The 19,222-nt window shown below is 55.9% G+C and overlaps 8 protein-coding genes across 8 annotated transcripts in view; 3 read left to right on the forward strand and 5 right to left on the reverse strand.

The window, feature by feature from the left end:
- Positions 1–525, forward strand: part of GUITHDRAFT_99979 (hypothetical protein) — a gene marked incomplete at both ends in the record, with an annotated part of 4,905 nt that extends 4,380 nt beyond the window's left edge. Inside the window, 3 exons of the mRNA XM_005841421.1 lie at positions 177–254; positions 299–421; positions 469–525. Of these exons, the coding sequence (XP_005841478.1) occupies positions 177–254; positions 299–421; positions 469–525 (258 nt within the window). The remainder of the gene's footprint in view (positions 1–176; positions 255–298; positions 422–468) is intronic.
- A 125-nt stretch (positions 526–650) lies between these two features.
- On the reverse strand, positions 651–2,342 carry GUITHDRAFT_150032 (DNA helicase). Its single transcript, XM_005841422.1, has 4 exons — positions 2,283–2,342; positions 2,167–2,218; positions 2,053–2,117; positions 651–1,997 (listed from the first exon to the last, which is right to left on the reverse strand). Exons 1-4 carry the CDS (start codon positions 2,283–2,285, stop codon positions 705–707), a joined length of 1,413 nt encoding a protein of 470 aa, XP_005841479.1. The 5' UTR covers positions 2,286–2,342; the 3' UTR covers positions 651–704.
- A 1,808-nt stretch (positions 2,343–4,150) lies between these two features.
- GUITHDRAFT_150033 (hypothetical protein) lies at positions 4,151–4,918 on the reverse strand. The gene has a single exon (XM_005841423.1). It carries the CDS (start codon positions 4,609–4,611, stop codon positions 4,390–4,392), a length of 222 nt encoding a protein of 73 aa, XP_005841480.1. The 5' UTR covers positions 4,612–4,918; the 3' UTR covers positions 4,151–4,389.
- A 371-nt stretch (positions 4,919–5,289) lies between these two features.
- On the forward strand, positions 5,290–6,487 carry GUITHDRAFT_47881 (hypothetical protein; the record flags this gene model as incomplete). Its single annotated transcript, XM_005841424.1, has 3 exons — positions 5,290–5,601; positions 5,657–5,875; positions 6,359–6,487. Coding segments are annotated over 3 exons (660 nt in total), but the record flags the coding sequence as incomplete, so codon positions are not given.
- Positions 6,488–7,976: 1,489 nt separating this feature from the next.
- GUITHDRAFT_63596 (hypothetical protein) lies at positions 7,977–8,234 on the reverse strand (the record flags this gene model as incomplete). The annotated part of the gene is made up of 1 exon (XM_005841425.1): positions 7,977–8,234. The coding sequence occupies one exon, from the start codon at positions 8,232–8,234 to the stop codon at positions 7,977–7,979; it is 258 nt and encodes an 85-aa protein (XP_005841482.1).
- Positions 8,235–8,367: 133 nt separating this feature from the next.
- On the reverse strand, positions 8,368–9,519 carry GUITHDRAFT_160688 (hypothetical protein; the record flags this gene model as incomplete). Its single annotated transcript, XM_005841426.1, has 3 exons — positions 9,313–9,519; positions 8,494–9,114; positions 8,368–8,434 (listed from the first exon to the last, which is right to left on the reverse strand). The coding sequence occupies exons 1-3, from the start codon at positions 9,465–9,467 to the stop codon at positions 8,368–8,370; spliced, it is 843 nt and encodes a 280-aa protein (XP_005841483.1). The 5' UTR covers positions 9,468–9,519.
- Positions 9,520–13,239: 3,720 nt separating this feature from the next.
- Msh6 (Msh6 mismatch repair muts-like protein, meiosis and mitosis) lies at positions 13,240–18,509 on the forward strand (the record flags this gene model as incomplete). The annotated part of the gene is made up of 15 exons (XM_005841427.1): positions 13,240–16,042; positions 16,223–16,302; positions 16,349–16,405; positions 16,495–16,563; positions 16,609–16,632; positions 16,786–16,860; positions 16,959–17,315; positions 17,361–17,392; positions 17,544–17,636; positions 17,681–17,747; positions 17,829–17,905; positions 17,963–18,009; positions 18,177–18,247; positions 18,292–18,345; positions 18,447–18,509. 15 exons carry the CDS (start codon positions 13,240–13,242, stop codon positions 18,507–18,509), a joined length of 3,969 nt encoding a protein of 1,322 aa, XP_005841484.1.
- Positions 18,510–18,678: 169 nt separating this feature from the next.
- Positions 18,679–19,222, reverse strand: part of GUITHDRAFT_63361 (hypothetical protein) — a gene marked incomplete at both ends in the record, with an annotated part of 4,371 nt that continues 3,827 nt past the window's right edge. Inside the window, one exon of the mRNA XM_005841428.1 lies at positions 18,679–18,961. Within this exon, the coding sequence (XP_005841485.1) occupies positions 18,679–18,961 (283 nt within the window). The remainder of the gene's footprint in view (positions 18,962–19,222) is intronic.

Below are 19,222 nucleotides of genomic sequence, written 5' to 3' on the forward strand. Positions count from 1 at the left end.
CACATTCTGTCACACTCTGTCTCTGTCTCTGTCTCTGTCTCTTCCTCCCTCCCCCCTCCCTCCCCCCACTCCCCCTCTATTCCTTCTCTCTTCTCTTCTCCTCTCCCCCCTTCTTCTTTCCTTCCCTCCTCTCTATTCCCTCCTCTCTCTCTTCTCTCCTCTAACTGTTCCTTCAGATCTTCAATTGCGACGACGCGGAGACTGTCGGGGAGGACGAGATGCTGCTGCGAGCTGCTGCCAAGCATGCTACCTTTGTGAGAGTTTGCGGGATGACTGTCATTTCCCTGACCCTTCCCAGCTGCTGATGGAGCTGATCCGCGACCAACTCGCCCACCGCAACCTCCAGCTCGTCGAGCGCTACAAGTCGCTCTTCCGCAGCGCCCTGACCCTCTCCCAGGCATCGGGCAGGCAGTTCCTCAGGGTGAGACCCGACCGTGCCCAGCTCTGCTCCAGCTGACTCTCATGCAGGACCTCGCGACCCTCCACTCTCAGCTTTCGTCGTCGTCGGGCAGCTGCGCGACTTGAGCTGAACGAGCACGAGAGCTCTTGCTCACAGGTTAGACGTGGGAGAGATCGAGGAGGGAGCGGAGGCGTATACACACATATCAACCTGTAGAAGAGACCAACGCTCATGTACAACAAAAGTATTTAGAGATTGTTCACTTTAATCCACCTAGAGCTCTTCAAAACCTCCATTAACGTCCTCAGTCTGTGGTCATGGCATCTCCCTCGGCAGCAGCGGGAGCGTCGGGCTCAGAGTGGGTGATCTCCGAGAACATGAACTCATTCTGGTGCTCCATCATGAACTGAGTGCTTCTTTTGACATCGCTGAACAATCCGTAAACCTTCTTCACGTCCTCCACCGTCACCTCGGTCCCTTTCCGCTTCGCACAAACGAGGGAGGACACGGTAATCATGTGGATAGCATAGCGAAGAGATGCGTCCACGGCGATCTTGGTGAGGAGGTCCTTGGCATCCTCCGTCATCTCCACGTCCTCCTCTTCGCATCGGATGTTGAGGATCTGAGCTAGCTCCTTCTCCGAGTACGGCTGCGTTGAGATGATGAGAAGACGATCTAACAAGTCGATGGGCATCCCGTGTGGTCCCTTGTAGTTCGTTCCTCGGATTCTTGTGATGCCTCTGTTGGTAGCAAAGACAAGGATGGGAGCCATGGGGCTCTCAAGCGCACGGTTCAGGAAGGAGTAACACTCCACGTCCAGCATGTGGACCTCGTCAATGAAAAGGACGCCAGGGACGATTTCAGCCTTCCCCTCTTCTCTCCACTCAGACACCTTCTGATCTATTTGTTCCCTGATTTCCTGCTTGATTTCACCTGTATCTCCAGCAAACAAGGCTAGAAAGCCTTGCGCGCGGCTGTTGATAACATCCATTTCATGCAGAGAGACCGTGTGCACCACTTCCTTACGCTTCTGGAGCTCGCCCTCAGGACACTGAACGAACTTTGTTGAGGATCCCATGGCATCGTAGTCTCTAGCCCGAGCAAAGGAGCGACCGAGCTTGCTGATCTTACCGCTAGCCTTGTCTATGGTAATAACGTCTCCTGCTTGGACCTTTTCCTTGATGAGGCCCTCGATCATCTTGGTGCCCAAGTCATAAATAGTCTCCATCTCAGTCGTTTTGAGCGTCAGCTTGCCACGTTTTTCACCATTCCCGCTAGCAGGTTTGTCGATTTGAATCTCCACCACTTCTCCCTCAATAATCTCTGTCTCCTCCTTTATCCTGACTCCGATCGAGCGACGGAACCCTTGGGTCAGCGCTTCTGTGCGAGACATTTCGAGGGAGTAGATCTCAGAGCCAGACAACATCGTGAACGGAGTATCAGTGCCCAACGCCTGAGCCATACCCATCGCTATGGCTGTTTTACCCGTTCCAGGCTGACCGGCGATGAGAAGAGCACGTCCAGCGATTTTCCCTTCCTGGATCATCTTCAAAATTACACCAGCTGCTCTGCGTGCCTGGAGCTGGCCAACCATACCCTGCAAACTGAGCGGTCAGAGGGGTCCTGCCAATCGCGACAACAAGAGAACATGCCTGAGAGACTACACGGGCATCCAACGTATCGTCCAAACCGAGCCCTCTGATGTGAGAATGGGCACCTGTCATCGTAAGTGTCAGGCAACGGGGGTGTACGTAGCTAAATCTCACCGATTCGTTCGATACGGGTAACATCTTGCGATTCTGGTACTTTGGCGGTCGCCTACAGTTCCATGTAAGATCGCACAGCTAGAGTGAAAACCAGGGTAGAAACAGATCGCACTTACCATCGTAGGAGAGTGCCGTCCGGGTGAGATACAACCACTTGACTGCTCTGAATGGCCCCTGCACAAGGCAAACAATGAGCTTGCTTCAAACGTTGTCCGTGTCTACGTTAGATGATTCGCGCCAAAATTCAGGGAGATAATCGCTGTACAACATCATCCACCAAGCACACAGAAGATAATTGAGTATGACTTTGTGCTTTTTTAGCCGTTGGTGGTCATTCCAACTGCTCGCTCTCGAAAACATCGATTCGCAACAGTAATGGCAAAGTGAAGCTACATAAGCATTAAAGACACGCATCTATCTTATAGTAACGGTTATTGCCCCTGCTCTTCCTTTCACCAAAGTGAGCAAGCAGGCAGGCTGAAGGGCTTTTGTGCGATGACCGGGAGAAGGACACGTGCTGAAGGGCTTTTGTGCGATGACCGGGAGAAGGACACGTGACAGCATACAACAAGACAAGAGCAGCATGAGGCTATGAGCTGAAGATCTTGGAACGATCATGATGAGTTGAAGAAGGGAGAAAACACAACAGCAACATGTTGGACGGCCACATGGCTAACGCAGGCGCAGCAGCGGCATGCCAGAGGAGGGGCGGGAATTCTGCAGGACCCTACCCACACAAGAACCCTACCCACGAATGCATTACAGTACCCCTTCACTGTACCCCCGGACAAGTATCCCACCTGATCATATCTCTCAATGTACCTACCCACAGTATTATTTACCCTACCCCAACGATTTTTCACCCTCAAAAATTACCAAAAAGTACCCCCAAAAGGACCTTGTTGTGAACTTCAGGACCTATCCTGATCAAACGGACCCACCTTCTCTCGGACCCCCACCTACTCTCTCGACAAAGTACCCTCAATCCACCTCCAAATAAATCCACCCACCCTGTGAAAGCATAGCGATCCTCACGTTCTTCTGTGATGCAGGGGTAGGGTATCGCCAGTACCCACCAACCGAAACTGAAAGGGATGGAGAGGGTATACCCCTTCATCATCACGCTATACCCCCCCTTATCCCTATAATGATAACTGAATTGAACGGGTGTTAAAGTACCCCTACCTACCAGGAAAAAGGATGCTTCTGAGATGCAAGTTCTCCCGCTAGAAAACTGCAAGTGCCAGGCCATTCAGCTAGTCATGGAGTTCTAGATTCGGCCGGGCCACCCGGTCACCGCACGGCAGTGTCACCCGAGTCACAGCCGCTGAGCACGGTCGGCTTAGACCAAAACTTGAATTAGACCGTCACTCTGCATACACAGGCTCAGGAGTCCGACCGTCTGCACTCACGGAGGCTCTGCACTGGCCAGGCCCGGGGCCCGGCCTTTCGAGTTGCCAGGCTCAGTCACCGGGCGAACCGTTCCGAGAACTCGGAAGCGGCCCGGCCCTTGCGGGGCGGCGGCGCCTGCGTGACTTGTTAACTTGAACCGTGTGTCCGGTGACGCCCGATCACTGAAGCTTGAAGGAAACTCGGAATACTACCGGAACTTAGGCTCAGTGAAATGTTGAATCGCAGCCTGGCACCCGGCATCAGAAGACTGGCAGATGATTACAGTAAGGTGACTCAGTCTCGTGGCAATGCAACGGACTGCAGTGAGCCCCGGGTACCGGGCCCGAGTCAGGGCCCGGCGGCCCAGTGACCGGCCCGGCACCGGGCCGGGCCCGTCGGCGTCACTCACAGTGAGACCCCGGCCCCGGGACCGTCCTACTCTATTCAAGGCTTTATCACCCGTCGTCAAAGAGACCATACCGGTTTATCTGTGGTAAATACTAGGGGTAGGGGTGGTGTAAAGACCCTCAGAAACAAGGACCCCCCACTTTGAGGTATAGTACCCTACCGAACTCATTCTCCCGGCCGCAGGCGGTGGGAATGGCGTCCTAGTGTGTCGAAGCGGAGGGAACGGGAAGGAAGCGACGATGGAAAACCATCGGCGTTGAGGAGAATGAGAGAGAGGAAAAAGTAGCTGGTCTGTCTTTCTGCCGGGACGAATTCTGGGGACCATGAAGGAGGGAGGAGGGAAGTTGCTAGGCACAAAGTCAAGAGGCTTCCGATAGTGGCTTGCTCTACTGATGCTGAGGAGCGAGAGTGGCGTCTACCAAGTTACCTCTCGTGAGTTCGAGTGATTTCCTTGTGGAAGATCTGTTCCTTATGCCGTCTCACGTCCGAATTTTGGGGCTTCGAGGCAAGGCCCCGCGCGGTGACCCCGAGCACAACAAGTCCATGCTTCAATACTCCTCTTCTCGATATGATACCACGGCGAGCTCGGGGATGACGACTCTTCTCCTCTTCTGTCTCTTTGCACACGTGTCCTGGGCATTCCATTCTGTAACTACCCCTGCGACGTTCAGCGCACCGGGGCCGCACAGAGGCTTGCAACACTTGCGTTGCACCTCCATGCGGCGCCGGTACCGGCCGAGAGTTGACATGAGGGCGGTCTCCTCAGAGGTTCAGAAGACAGGCGATGCAGAGAATCATGAGGATCGCTCTAGTTCGAATCACACAGCGACGCTGAGGCGACCATGGACTTGGACCTCGGTGACCGGCGTTGTTGGGAACGCGGTGCAAGGGATCCAGACTAACTATTCTTTCTCCTTCTGGCCCAACTCGACCATATCGATCTCCCCTGTCAATCCCGTGAACTGGACGGGGAGGAGCTTCATTCCAGGGGTCGGTTACGTCACGAGGACTTCAGGCAATCTGTGGAGAAACGCTGTAAACTGGACTCTCGGGAGGCGGAGCAGGCCCATTCCTGTTCGATCAGTGTCGGAGCTCGAGGGGCTCTTGAAGCAAGGCGTCTCGATACATCGCATGGACGTCAGGGGAAAGTCGCAACCCTGGAGGCAGAACGAAAGGGGCGAGCTGCTGGAGGCTTCCCTGGAAGAGCTCATCTCGGAGGGCAGGGCGGACGGTCGAAAGCGACAGTTCCAGCACCCTGTGCTGCGTGCGATCTGGAACCGAGTGAGAGAGAAGTCGAAACCTGGGGCGAGGACGGACAACTACAAGATTGCTCTTGCGATCGAGGGGGGGGGCCTTCGGGGGAGCGTCCCAGCAGGGATGGCAGCGGCGATTTCTTACCTGGGGCTCGGAGATGCGTTCGACATGGTGCTGGGATCGTCCGCTGGCTCCATCATAGGATCCTACTTTGTCGCGAGAACCGATGCCGACAGTCACTGTCAGATCACCTACGAGTTCTTCTGCAACCATCTGACGACGTCGAGGGAGAAGCTCAACGGGACGAACTGGCTCGACATGGGGAGGCTCATCGATTTGTTTGCACCTTCTTCCAACCAGCAATCCAAGAGTGCGGTGATGGTGATGTCCCTCATTCCTTGTTGTTGCTCCGTGCAAGTCTGATGCTCTCTGGCAGGTCCTGGACTATCCCATGAAGACCATCATGCAAGAGATGCTCCCGGTCAACTGGACCTCTTTCAAGGCAAGGAACGACAGGCAGCCTCTGAAAGTGATCGCGACAGGGCTGTTCTCGGAGGGACCGGTTGTTCTTGGCTCCGAAGAGGGGAGCTTTGATGACCTGGCATCCCTCTGTGAATGTGTCAAGGCTTCCTGCATGCTGCCTGGGGTAGCTGGAGTTCAGCCCCCGTGGCTGAAGGGAAGCTCGGCCAAGAGTCAGGATCAGCTGAGAAAGGGGCACGAGAAGTGGCTCAAGCAGGAGCTGAGCCGATCGATCTGGGCACGTGCGAGGCAAGCATTCATGAAGCAGGTGAGCCTGCGAGCGGTGGATGGTGGTTGAGAGGTGAAGGAAATCGCAGGTCAAACAACGTCGGCGAATGTCATGGGTTTTCGACCTGGTCAACCAGGGTGACCGCAGGACGAGGGAGCAAGAGGGCATCAACCACATGTACCTCTCCCTCCTGCTTCAGCGATGATGGAGAATGATTCTTGTTGTCGCAGGGAGATGAGGACTGCTCTAGAGGAGATCGGTCTCCGCCCCACAGATGAGGAGCTGGAGTACCTGTACAACAAGGCAGACTCCAACGGCGATGGCCTTCTTGACCTCCTTGAGTTTCGAGACATGGTCTACTGGCTGGTCGCTCAGGACGCTTGGATCAAGAACGATGGCTTCGGCCTGTCCGACATGGAGCCCATGGTGGACGCTCTCGTCTACGAGCCCATCCCCTACAGGTCGGCGATCGACTACGGCTGCACCCACGTCCTGGTCCTCCGGTCGTTCCCCGACGGCAAGCCGATGCCCAAGAGCCTGCTCGGACTCTTCGAGCGGCTCGTAGCTCCCAAGTGCCTCGATCCGTTTCCCAGCGTCAAGTATCACCTTCAGAGCGCCGGGCACTCCGTCATCTACGCCAGGGATCTCCTCCGCCTCAACGAAGCTGTCTCTCCACCGAGCACGGACCCGGATGACGTTCAGGTCCGTTGAGGTCGCGTTGCATCCGTTCTGACTCCCGGGGCAGATGGACGATGCGCGAGACGTCGGGAGGATCATCGCGGTCCAGGCGGCCAACTGGGCTGGGATCTCGTCCATGGAGATGTTTGACGCCATGCACCCGATGCCTTCCTCGACTCACTTGTTCGCCGTCGCCCCTCTTGACACGGACGGAAACGTGAGGAGGTGGAAGGGAATGTCTGGAGACGTTGACCCCGGTCGCAGGCCTTGTCGTCCCTGGAGCTCAACCGAGATGCTCTCTTGCGAGGGATCATGCAAGGATTCGCTCGAGCCTACGATGTCTTGGTCCCTGATGACCATCCGAGTCATTCATCAGGCGATCAAGTGGCCAAAGAGATCTTTCTCCCCATCCACTACCGCTTCCTGCATCAACTCTCTGAGCAGGTAAACACGTTCCGTGGCCCTTTCTTTGTCTTGTATGCTTCATCCTATTCTTCGTGGCTTCCCTTGATGGCCTAAACCTCTTCTCTCCCCTGCTGTATCATCGTCGACGAGCAGCTGCTCACCAGCAAGCAGGACTCCTCGGTCAAGAAGGGGACGCAGCTCTTCACCGTGTCTGGGTCGCAGACGGCCAAGGACATCAGGGATTCCCCTAGGTACGACGGAGAATGGGGAGAAGTTTTGATGCTTACCCTGCACCACAGCGGGGAGCGGGTGGGCAAGGCGGTCCCGTCGGCGTGGGAGGAGGGTGTGCACTACAAGATGGCGTCGTCGAACAAGCTCGAGCACAACGAGCTGGTGGTGGTGCAGCGCAGCGACGGGTCCCTGCGGTTCGCGCAGGTGGAGGGCTTCGTCAAGGGGTCCTGCATCCTCCGAGTGGGTACCAGCGCAGATAAGGGAGGCATCCTCTTCCGGATGGAGCCCGTGGAGAAGGTAGGGAAGATCTGCGTGGAGGAGTGGACATGGGATCAGCAGGAGGAGGGAAGGTTCTGGTCGTTCCCATGGAGATGGAACGCTGATCACCAGCTGCAGCGGAGCCCTCCGGTGCGGTGGAACCTGAGGCCCTGGGTTGTAAATAGGAGGGAGAAGAAGAACACCAGCGCGACGGGAGTGGAGCGATGACGCTGGCAGCTTCAGGAAGCAGGGCAGGAGGTACGTCATTGCGAGCGGCAAGACGGGGAGCTGGACTGAGCTGGAGCTGGACTGAGCTGGAGTCCGGGTGGCAGGGGAGGAGAGGCAGCCGGGAGCAAATTTTTGGTTTCTTATGAATTTGGCCTTCAATATTCTTGCGATGTTTTAAACACGGTTTTAAAAGTCGCGAGCGCGCCCCTCACCCCAGCGAGCTCTCATTGGGAACAGCTCCCTTGCAGAGCTTCATGAAGTACTTCTGCGCATGCGTGCGCACCTGGGTGACGCTCCTGGTCCCCACGTAGCTCGCGATGTCCTGCGCGTTCCCGTAGCCGAAGATCTTCATGGCCTCCAGGAACCGCTCGTGCTCCTGCTCCGTCCAGAACCTCGAGCGGCTCTGCCCCTCCGGCCCCTTGGGGCTCTGGAGCTTCTTCCCCTGCCCGCTGGCATTGCTCTGCATGCCCAAGGAACTGGTAGAGGACACTCGGGAGAGGCCCTGCATATCGAAGGCGGAAGGGTTGGCGCAGTCTCCGTAGGGGAGGGACGACAAATCGATCCCTCCTGGCAGAGCGTCGCTCGTCCTCGCGCTGAACTCATTTTGCTGGGACGGCTGATGAGGCTGCTGTCGCAGGAAGTTCCTGACGTCCAACTCCCCCGTGGCTGCGAACTCGGCTCCCAACGAGGATCTCATCCCCACGTCAACCGCGGGCATCGCGTACCCCTGCCGCCAGCTCCCATCGCCCTCCTGTGCGAACGCCCACCAGTCTGCCGTCGGCATGCTCATATCCCCTGCCGGCCCTCGCTGCCTATCGCTTCCCTGCAGCTCTCGGAGGGCTGCATGCGCCGTGCTGAGCTGGAACGAAAGCTCCTGCACTTTGGCACGAGAGTTCTCCAGCTGCATCTTGAGAGTAGAATTTTCTCTGCTCAGCTCCATCGTCATCCGATGGAAGATAGCATCTACTTCCTCTCGGCTGCCCTGGTTCCCGAAGTTACTTCCTTCAGCCCTTCCTAGTTGCCCTTCCGGTCCATCCACACTTCCTTCTCCCTTCCCCAACTCCATGGGCGTCGTGCTGGGCTTCCTCTTTCCAAGCTTCCCATCGTCTTCGTCCTCGCCGGACATTTGCGAGAAGTTGGAGGCAAATGGTGAGATCCTTTCCTCGATCTCGAATTCTGATTGGCCCATAGCAGCCTTCTGCTGCTGCTTCAGAGCATGCTTCTGAGCTGCCGCCTGCCACGAGCTGACAATCGCAGCCCCACCTACAAGGACGTTGTCTCCTCTCGACTTCTTGAGCGATTGAGGGAACGGCTGCACATCGCTAAAGTGGTCACCCTCTGCCCCACTGTCGGAATGAAATCAGAATGTGGCAACGAGTCAAAAGGCATCTCTGCACAGAGAAGGAGGAGGGAGAAGAGCTACAGAGATGAAAACATCACAATCGGGTCACGGAGGACGTTAACCACCCATAGACGCCCATCCTCCCTCTCGAACAGCAACAGCGCAGGCCGAGGTATGAACCAACAAACACCACGAGAACCACCTGATATGCCTTGGGATGGGTACCCTCGGGTAGGACAATTCCATGTTCGCGTCCAAGTTGGTGCCATTCGAGTACATCTCGTCAACTGCGTTATCCAGCTTGTACGCCAAACCAAGAGATGGCGCCGAAGGACTCTGAACGGAGATCTGCATCATAATTTCGGGTCTCTATGTTGAGTAGTATTGTTCCATCCCACAACAAATTTCTGCACAAATGAAGGTAAGATTCTGGCAGAGAAAACATGAATCAAGCTTCCTAAGACTCTAAGTCATCAACAGTGCAAGATTCTTGCTCATTCATGCAGGAAATGGGCGCGCAAGTTCTAGCTAACAAGCCACTACCTCTCAAAAAAGTCTAGAATCGCAAAATACATTCTTCGCAATGGGTTTCAGAGAGTTCTGACCCAATTCTACTCTAACTTTGATGTTATCCAGGAACAGTGTGGCTTTGGCGACATTTTCACCCAGCGGCTTCGAGCCCCAGGCCCTGTCCCGAGCTCTTCCAGCAGCAACTAGCAACGTTCAGCTCTTCCATTTTTCACACGACGAACCCAATCATTATCGAATCTCCTTTCAAAACTCAACTTCCCCTGGTTGTCCCCCGCGTCCTTGAATGCCTTACTACACTCGTTACACCTTCCCTGTTCCTCCTGCTGCTGAACTGCACCTCCTGTACCACCTTTTCGTCTCCTGCTGCTTCTAGTCGCATTCATACACTACATTCCTCTCACCCCTGCCTCTCATCCTCTCGGCCTCCGTCCGCTGCATTCCCTACATCCCCTCCACTGTACTGCATCTCACGCCTCCAATTAGCACATGCCCCCACCTACATGCTCACCCCACCCCTATTCCTCCCATTGCCCCACCCCCACCTACACCAGGACATCAAACAACAGGAATCTTCTCCCACCCTCCAAACGACCACCCCCATCCAGTTTTCCACCCTTCATCTGACCACCGTCCACCTGATATACCCCTTACACCCACCCACCTCCAGTTCGGAGATGACCGATTACTACCCCTACCTACTCCAAAGTGTATTCGAGCTGCACCTTCTTTGCCATTTCAAAAGGACCCCTCCCTGCTAGTCTTTTGACCCTCGTTAAGGCCTTGAGACAGAGCTGAATCCGCACAGGACCCTCCCCCTTCCCGATCCCTACCCCTTTACAAACTCTCTAGTAAATCAGTACCCCAGTCCAAAGGGTCCACGATATACCCCCACCACCCAAATATTCTTGTTTGTCGGAAACAACCCACCCTACCGTGGGTAATGTTCCCATACCCCTTGTGAGGTTCAGATATCATCACGATCTCATGCACTACCCCACCCCCTCTACACCCAGGTCCTTGCCAGCCCCCACAATCTTGTTTTTGCCCCTGACGTTTAACCCCTTCTATTCACCTCTAAAGTACCGGTGATGAGGAATGGGGGGGCAAAGGGGGTGGGGAGGGAGATCTGACATGACCCGACCCATGCTGAGGGGGGTAAGGGGGATTAAGGTCCCAAACGCAGACTGATTACCACCCTACCCTACATTTGAAAAGACATCTGACGAGAAAAAGGTGGTACTCGTGAAAAGTTACCACCCACCATGGGGAAAACAGTAATAATGTACTCTCACCCCTACCATGCCTCATCGCCTCTCAAAAATGGACTACCCCTACACCGCATGTCTGACTCTCCTACCCTACCCCTCTCATCATAATCCGTTCATATCACCCCCATCTCAAGAGGATTCTACCCTACGTTTGCTCCATGAGCTTTCCTCAGCACCGGTACCCCAGTGGTAGTACCCAGGTATTCGAAACCCGTCGGGAAACGGGGCAAAAATTCAGAGGGGATAAAAACATTTTAAATCATCGATCGTTGCAAATTCGCATTGTTTGGTGATTCCCGTTTGGGTCATAGGCTGTCGTAAGATATCTTGGCCAAATGAGGGGGTGGGTGGCCATCAGTGAAAACTGTGACCAGGGGTACTGGTACAAACAAGTGGCCGGAATCGTGCAATACCCCTACATATATATACAGAGTACCCCGTCCTTTCCCCACTCTGTTTCCTATCTGATTGACTTCCGGATTCCTGTTTGCAGGTAATTTCTACCATCTATATCGGTGGAGGGGTAGAAGGACCGACAACCAGCAGTGCAAAGGGCAGGTGGGGGTGGTAGGAGCCATCCACATTTTATCTCACACGAGCCCTCTTTTTATGTGGTGATGCTGAAAAGTTGTCGTGGTGTCTACAAATGGGGGTGGTGCGAGGAGGTGGTGGGGTTAAAAAAGCATCCGAGGGGGTGGGGTATCGAGATTTTTCAAGGTTGTCATCATGGAAGGTGGACAGTCATCACGCGAGCTCACCTCAAGAATGTCCTCATCTTTGAAGCAAGGACAGCGAGGAGCTCCTCAGGAATTGATTAGTCACAAGGGGTTTCCGAGATGTGACCTCTTCTCTTAAACTTCAAGGGGGAATATTTGAATTGTGACCCAAAAGGTTCTAAAAGTTTTTAAACCATCGCAAGTCACGGGGCCTGTGACGTGAATTTTACCGTCTTTTTGTGACCCCTCTTATCACTAACGAACCCAGAAGCTTCAAGGGCACGGCGTTGGGTAGTGGTGGCTGCCGCCCCCGTTCCAGAGGACTCCAGAAGGAACGAGACCGTCTCTTTTGCAACCCATTCCATGATTCATCCGAATGAATGATTATCATAGTGCTTCCGGGCACTGCCGCGCCGCGCCGCCGGCCGGGCGGCCCGGCCGCCGGCCGCTCGGCGCAGTACCGGCGGCCCCCGGGGCCCTCAGTCCGGCGCCGGCGGCCGGGCCTCAGGCTCCGATTCGCGGACGTACTAGTGACCGTTCCGGTACGGTACGCCGGTACCGTACCGGGTCACTGTCACAGTGTGTGACCGTACCGTAGTACCGTGCAGACGGTTGACCGTTATCGAGTCACTGAGTCATGTGCGGCGGTGTAGTACACTCACGGTCGGACGGACTCGGAGCCTGTGAGGCTCCTGGCCGGGCCGGTTCTTTACTGTCGGTCAACTGCCATCACTCTCAGTCGGACCGTGACGGTCTCGAAGTTTGCGCTCGTCAGCTCCGGCGCGAGCTGAGACTGAAATGCTAGAGTCTGACAATGATGTCCGTACTACGGTACGGTCAGTCAGTGAGTGCCGCCGCCGGCAGCCTGGGCCGCGCCCGCCGCCGCGGGCATCGCCCGGCGGGGCCCCGGTACCCGGGCCCGGCCGGTGACACTGGGACGAGGACGGCAGGCCAAGTTACTGAAATTTATTTCCCGCCATCGGAGCCGCTCGCAACTACATGATCGGAGGAAACAAGACGGAGGAAAGAGCAGGGAGGGAGAGAGATGTCTCGTGTGGACAGGCAGACATACACGGATGCCTGCTTCCTACCTGACATTGACAGCAGGCAGGCAGGCAGGCAGGTAGGCAGGTAGGCAGGCAGGCAGGCAGGCAGGTAGGCAGGTAGGCAGGTAGGCAGGTAGGCAGGCAGGCAGGCAGGCAGGTAGGCAGGTAGGCAGGTAGGCAGTCGTTCAGTTAGGCAGGCAGGCGGGCAGGCGTCAATAGTCGGAAAAGGGACGAGAGGGATGCGCATGCTCGCACGGATGTGAAATGATTCATGAGATTCAAGCTACAAGAAAGTTGGTGCCCTGAAAGAAGAAGCGAGAAAAGAACGGATTTAGAATTGAGGAAGTCCCGATGGCGAGATGGTTAGATTACCTGCTGCAGGCAATTCGGCGCTGAAATCACAGAGCAGTGAAGGTTAGACATCAAGCAGGACATCAAGGTCAATCTAGAACGATAAGAGAACAGGTCCAGTTGTGTATGAGCAGGTCAACGTATCCTTGTTGATGAGTAGTCGCTTCCTCCGAAACCGGCTATCGATCTCATTCTTTGCTCTAGGTGGATCCGGGGCATGCTGCGGCAAGCCTCCATCAAGTCATTCTTCACGGCGAAGAGCGATTGTTCTCCATCTCCTCAGCCGGACTTGCATGCCAACAGCACGTTGAACGCCAGCCAGGCTGACGTCGCGCCATCGTCGAAATCGTCAGGATGCTCCCCGTCGCAGGTGAAGAAGTGTGCGACTCAATCCTCCCTTCTCTCCCCGACAGCAAGCCGACGCTCCCCCGACACGGCCTCATCGGAGGCCAAGACAGACAAAAAATCAAAGAAGTGCACCGACGCACTCATGGAACAGGGAACTTGTAAGCACCTCGAGCCCCTCCTGACAGAAGGAGAGCGCATCCCCCCCGCCATCGGATGCCTGGTCAAGGTTTTGTTCGATGAGGGCGACTGGTACCAAGGCAAAATCACCCGCTATGACAGAGCGTCACAGTTGTGGCACGTGCAATTCGAGGATGGCGACGAGGATGATGTAAGGATCCCTTCGGAAGATGTGATGGTCCTGCAGCAAGCGGAGGAGAACGCTGAACGTGACGTGCCGAAGACGAGGAGAAGCACCAGATCTTGCTCAACGAAAGCGATGAGGGTCGAGAAGAAGTACACGTTCGATCCCAGCAGCTCGGAATCGGAATCGGATGAAAAGGATAGGCAAACAAAGAGGAGGAGAATCAGGAGGGTGGTAGAGAGCGATAACTCAGAGGGTGAGGACAGATCCTATGAGGTCCCGCAAGCAAATAGCATGGAGGAAGAGGAGGATTCTTCGTCAGATGAAGAAACTGAAGCTCAGGATGTGAGAAGCAGCGAGGCGGCCGACGAGAGCATGGAGGTCGAAGACAGCCCGAAGAAAAAGCAACCGGTTGTCAACAAGAGCCAGACGAAAGGAAGCAGAACTTCCTCTGGTAGCGTTGGAAGTCTGAAATCTTTGATTCTCCCCGCCTCCAAAGCCTCGGGAAAAGAGAGGAGTGCTCCAACCGCTGGTAGCTCTCGAAGCAAGAAGCAGATTGATCTCTCTCCCTCCGAGGAAAGAAGGCTAGCTCGTGAAACAAAATTCGAAGCGATCAATCAGGAACGTTACAAATGGCTCGAGGATGTGAAAGATTCTAGTGGCAAGAGGCCTGGAGAGGACGGATACGACCCTCGGACCCTCTACATCCCAAGCTCGGCCTACTCCTCATTCACTCAATTCGAGAGACAGTTCTGGGACATCAAGAGGGAGAACTTTGATGTAGTGCTCTTCTTCAAGAAAGGGAAATTCTACGAGATGTTTGAGGGTGACGCCGACATTGGGCACAAGCACTTGCACCTCAAGCTTACAGATCGCGTGAAGATGCGCATGTGCGGCATACCTGAAGGACAGTTCTCCACCTACGCCACGCGCCTCGTGGCAAGAGGCTTCAAGGTAGGCAGAGTCGAGCAGATGGAGACGTTGAATGCGATGCAAAAGCGAGCGAAGAGCAATGGGGTGAAGCAAGGGTCTCTGGTCTGTGAGAGAGAGCTCTGTCAGATCCTCACTCAAGGCACTTTAGTCGATGAGAGCATGCTGAGCTCCCCGCAGGCAAACTACATGCTGACCGTAAGTGTCGAGAGCCAATCCAGCACTCACATGGGCATCTGCTTGCTCGAGGCTTCCACCGGATATTTTTACCTCGGCGAGGTTGAAGATGATGAGATGCGAACTCAATTCGAGACCGTCTTGCTGAAGGCGAAGCCAAAGGAAGTCGTCTACCCCAAGGGCTGTCTGAACAAAATCTGCCTTAACATGATCCGAAGACATCTCGACAATCCCATCCTGAACGCTTTGCAACCTGGTGAACAGTTCTGGGACCACCAGCGGACCGTCACTGAACTAGAGAACGGATCGTACTTCTCTTCTCCCACTGAGGATGTCGATTCTTCTCATGGAAACTCAAGCAAGGGGCTTCCTGAGCAGCTCAATCAGATGGTGTCGGAGAGAAAGGAGTCTGCATTGTCGGCTCTCGGAGGGGCAGTGTGCTACCTGCGCTCTCTGAAGCTGGACATGGAGCTCGTCTCCATGAAGAACTTCCGGCCCCTCCAGGAGTTCGATGGCTCCAGCAAGTCTTCTCTCATCATCGATGGGCAGACCCTGTGCAACCTCGAGGTCATCGAGAACTGCAGCGGAGGGACGGAGGGAACGCTGCTGAAGTTCTTGGATCGCTGCTCCACCGCCTTCGGGAAGCGGAAGTTCCGCAACTGGGTCTGCTCGCCACTGCAGGACGTCAGCGCCATCAACCTGCGGCTCGATGCTGCTGAGTTCTTCTCCTCTTCATCCGTGAGGAAGGAAATTCAGGCGAAGCTGAAGAAGCTGCCGGATGTGGAGAGGCACCTGTCGAGGGTGCACATGCATGGGACTGCACGGAAGCAAGGAGTCATGTTCGACGACACTTCCGCCCGCAAGCTCCGCCTCTTCCTCCAGCTGCTCGAATCCTTGGACGTCGTGTGCGAGATCGCTGAGCTTGTGCAGGGCCTCAAGGAGGACGGGGATGAGAGCGGGTCACGGGCTGCTCCCCGTCTGCCCCACGTCGACTTCCCGCAGGATCTCCGAGGGACATTGTCGAAGTTCAAGGGATCTTACGGCGATCTCCGCAAGGCGATGGAGGACGGGTTCATCACCCCCGAGAGTGGGGTCTATCAAGATTACGACAAGGCCATGGACCGACTGAAGGGGATCGAGAAATTCTTCGAGGACGAGCTGCTGGTTCGCCCCGTCTCACTTTATCTGGTTCCCTCTAACGGCAAGTCCCAGGGGTGGAAAAAGAAGCTCGGGGAGCCCTCGTTGAGATTCTGGCACCCGGCAGGTCTGTACGGCTGATGGATGTGGAGAGAGAGAGAGCGAGAGCGAGAGAGAAGGGACAACGCGCGATCATTCCCTGTCACTGCCATGCTCCTGCTTCCCGTTCCTTTGCCTGCTTCCTTCTTCCTGCTCCCTTCTTGCTGGAATCACCGCTCTGCGTCGCTCCTGACTGTTGCCGGAGCAGCGGGGCGAGAGCCGTACCAGATCGAATTCCCCTCCAGCTTCTTCGAGGAGAGGAACAAGAAGCTGTCCAATGACTTCGAGGTGAGCGAACGTGATGACGTCACGTGGGTCGCCAACCCCTTGGCAGTTGAAGTCGCAAACCAGCAAGGTGAAGAGATATTGGACGGACTCCATCAGAGAGAAGGTGAACCCTCGGAGTAGATGGACGGGCTATGGGGAGGAGAGGCAGAGGAGGAAGAGGAGGAAGAGGCAGGGGAAGTGACCATATGGTAGGTGTCGGAGCTCGTCGATGCCAGGGAGACCTTGGACGAGATAAGGTCGGGGATGTCGAGGAGGATGCAAGTATGACATCCTGCTGCGAGTGGTTCTGTCTCATGCTCTTTGCAGATTGACTTCGACTCAAACTACAACGTAGCCTCTCCTGCTCCCTCGCATTTCTCGTTTGCTTCCCTCCTTCCGTAACCCCTCGTTGATGTCCTTGATAGCGGACTGATCCTTCCCTGGCATCCTCATCCTCGTCCTCATCCTCATCCTCATCTTCATCCTCATTACGTCTTGGAGCAGGTGTGGTCTCAGGCGGTGGAAGCCTGCGCGCATCTGGACTGTCTGATCAGCCTGAGCTACACGTGCGAGGAGGAGGTGAGCTGCAGGCCGACGTTCTTGCCGGGGGATCAGGAGGAAGCACAAATCGAAGTATCCGCTCCTCCATCTCCACGTCTTCCTGATGGCTGCCGCAGCTGCGGGACTGTCGCCATCCGTGCATCAGCGCCATGGCGCGACAGACTTTCGTCCCCAACGATGTTGTGCTCGGAGCAGTAGCCTGCTCCGACGGATTCCAGAGGGCGTGTGTTGTGACGGGGCCGAACATGGGGGGGAAGTCGACGCTGCTTCGACAGACGTGCATCGCGGTCATCATGGCGCAGGTTCTGCCTCCTCTTGCCCTCCCTCCCCCTCCTGACCGTAGGGCAAAGATGGGAGCGTACGTGCCGGCTGCTTGCTGCAGGATGCGACCGGTCGACAGGATCTTCACGAGGATCGGAGCCAGCGATCGCATCATGGCGGGACAGTCGACGTTCATGGTCGAGCTGAGTGAAGTACGGAGAAGGAAGTTTCCTCTTGATGCCTGATGGGATTGGCAGACCTCTATCATCCTCCAGAACGCCACATCGAGGTGAGAGAGTAGCAAGAGGGAGGGAGGAGGAGGAGGAAAGAGAGAGGAGATGGTAAGGCAGGGACAGGAGAGTAGAAGAGCGGAGCAGAGAGCGGAACATGGCGGATGGGCGCAGAGGAGATGTTCTTGTGACCTGTTTGCTCTCTTGCAGGTCTCTCGTCATCCTTGACGAGCTCGGGAGAGGAACGAGCACCTTTGACGGCTACGCCATCGCCTACTCCGTCCTCTGCCACCTCGTCAAACAGTGAGGGAGCGAGGGCTCGCCCGCTCGTCTCAAGGCTAATGCAGGAACCGTCCTCTCCTGCTCTTCTCTACTCACTACAAGAGCATCACCGATGAGTTCCGAGCAAGCAAGGTGGGATGATCCTCCCTGTCTCCTGCCCCTCCTCCCCCTTAGCTCCTCGTTCTGCTCTTGTGAATCAATGGGACCGCACAGGACGTGAGTTTGTGTCACATGGATTGCTTGGTCGACGAAGGGAGCCAGACCGTCACCTTCCTCTACAAGTTCAAGAGGTGAGGACGAGACTTTCTCCCTTCCTCCTCCTTCTTCCTCACTTCTCTTCTTCGCAGGGGTGTCGCCAGTGACAGCTACGGGCTCCACTGTGCAAAAGCAGCAGGTCGAATCCCTTGGATCACAACCTCCTTCCTCCTCCGCTTCATGCCTGAGCTCTTTCCCTTGCCCCTGCCCCTCCTCCCTTAACTTTCCACCTTTTCCCTTTCGTCTCTTTCCGCTGTTTCCCTTTCCTTGTTCCAGCCCTCTCCTCCTCTCACGCTGCTCCTCCAGGTCTGCCGCAGGCAGTGATCGCTCGAGCTCAAGCCTGCAAGTCCAGCCTGGAGACCCGCGGGAGCCTTCGAGTCTCTTCCCCCTCTCCTGCTCGCCCAGCTGACGCCTGCGGCAGGGACTACGGCAGCTCTCCCTCTTCAAGTCGGTCATCGAGCTCGCGGACAACCAAGTAAGAGGAGAGGAGAGCGGCGGGAGGGAGGAGAGAAGTTTGGAGTATGCGAGTGAAGGGGAAGGGAGCGAAGCTGTGGTTCTCTGACATGGCTCCAACAGGAGCTGCCGCGACATCTCGACCTGGAGGAGCTTGTGGGAGACGTGAAGGAATCTCTTGGATAGTTCACTCCTCCCTCTCGCTCCCTCCTGTCCCTCTCTTGACCTCCTCGGCCAGCAGCACGCCAGTACCTGATGAGAACTTGAGCAGCAGACAGCTTGATCCCTCGACAGGATCGGGATGCCGAGAGGTGAAGGGGAGGGACAGGAGGGAGGCAGGAGGAAGGAGGCGGAGCTAGGAGGACAGGTGCATGCGGAGAGGCGGGTAGCTAGGAAAGGGTTTCCCACCTTCGAATTCTTTCTCGGTAAAAGCAGAAAAATCTTCGCCTTCTAACGTCATCAGCTGAAGAAGAGTCAGCCTCCCCCACCCTTCTCTCCCCGCTCCTTCTTTTCCCTCCTCCTCCAGTCTCCTACTTCTCTCCGCCACCTCCTCTACCTGTTCTCGCGTCCTCTTGGGCAGTTTGAGAAGTCTCTCAGCCTGGCGCATGCAGGCAATCTCCAGCAGGTTGCGCACAAACCTGGAGATCGCAGCTCAGCCATCGAGATTCAGCTGGGGGAGAGCTGGCACCTGGCGTTGCCGGACATGGGATCGTTGAGAGCAACTTGAGCATCGCAGAGGAGGACGAGGCGCCTCCTCGCCTCGTCGGAGAGTTGACACTGACGCGCCGCGAGCATTTTGCCGCGATCTCGACCAGTTCTGGACAACATGCGTGAGATCCACTGAGAGACGAGGGTAGCCTGACAGGAGGAGCAGGAGCAGGAGCAGGAGCAGGAGCAGG

This window comes from Guillardia theta (genome assembly GCF_000315625.1).
Source record: "Guillardia theta CCMP2712 unplaced genomic scaffold GUITHscaffold_3, whole genome shotgun sequence".
Classification (NCBI taxonomy): Eukaryota; class Cryptophyceae; order Pyrenomonadales; family Geminigeraceae; genus Guillardia; species Guillardia theta.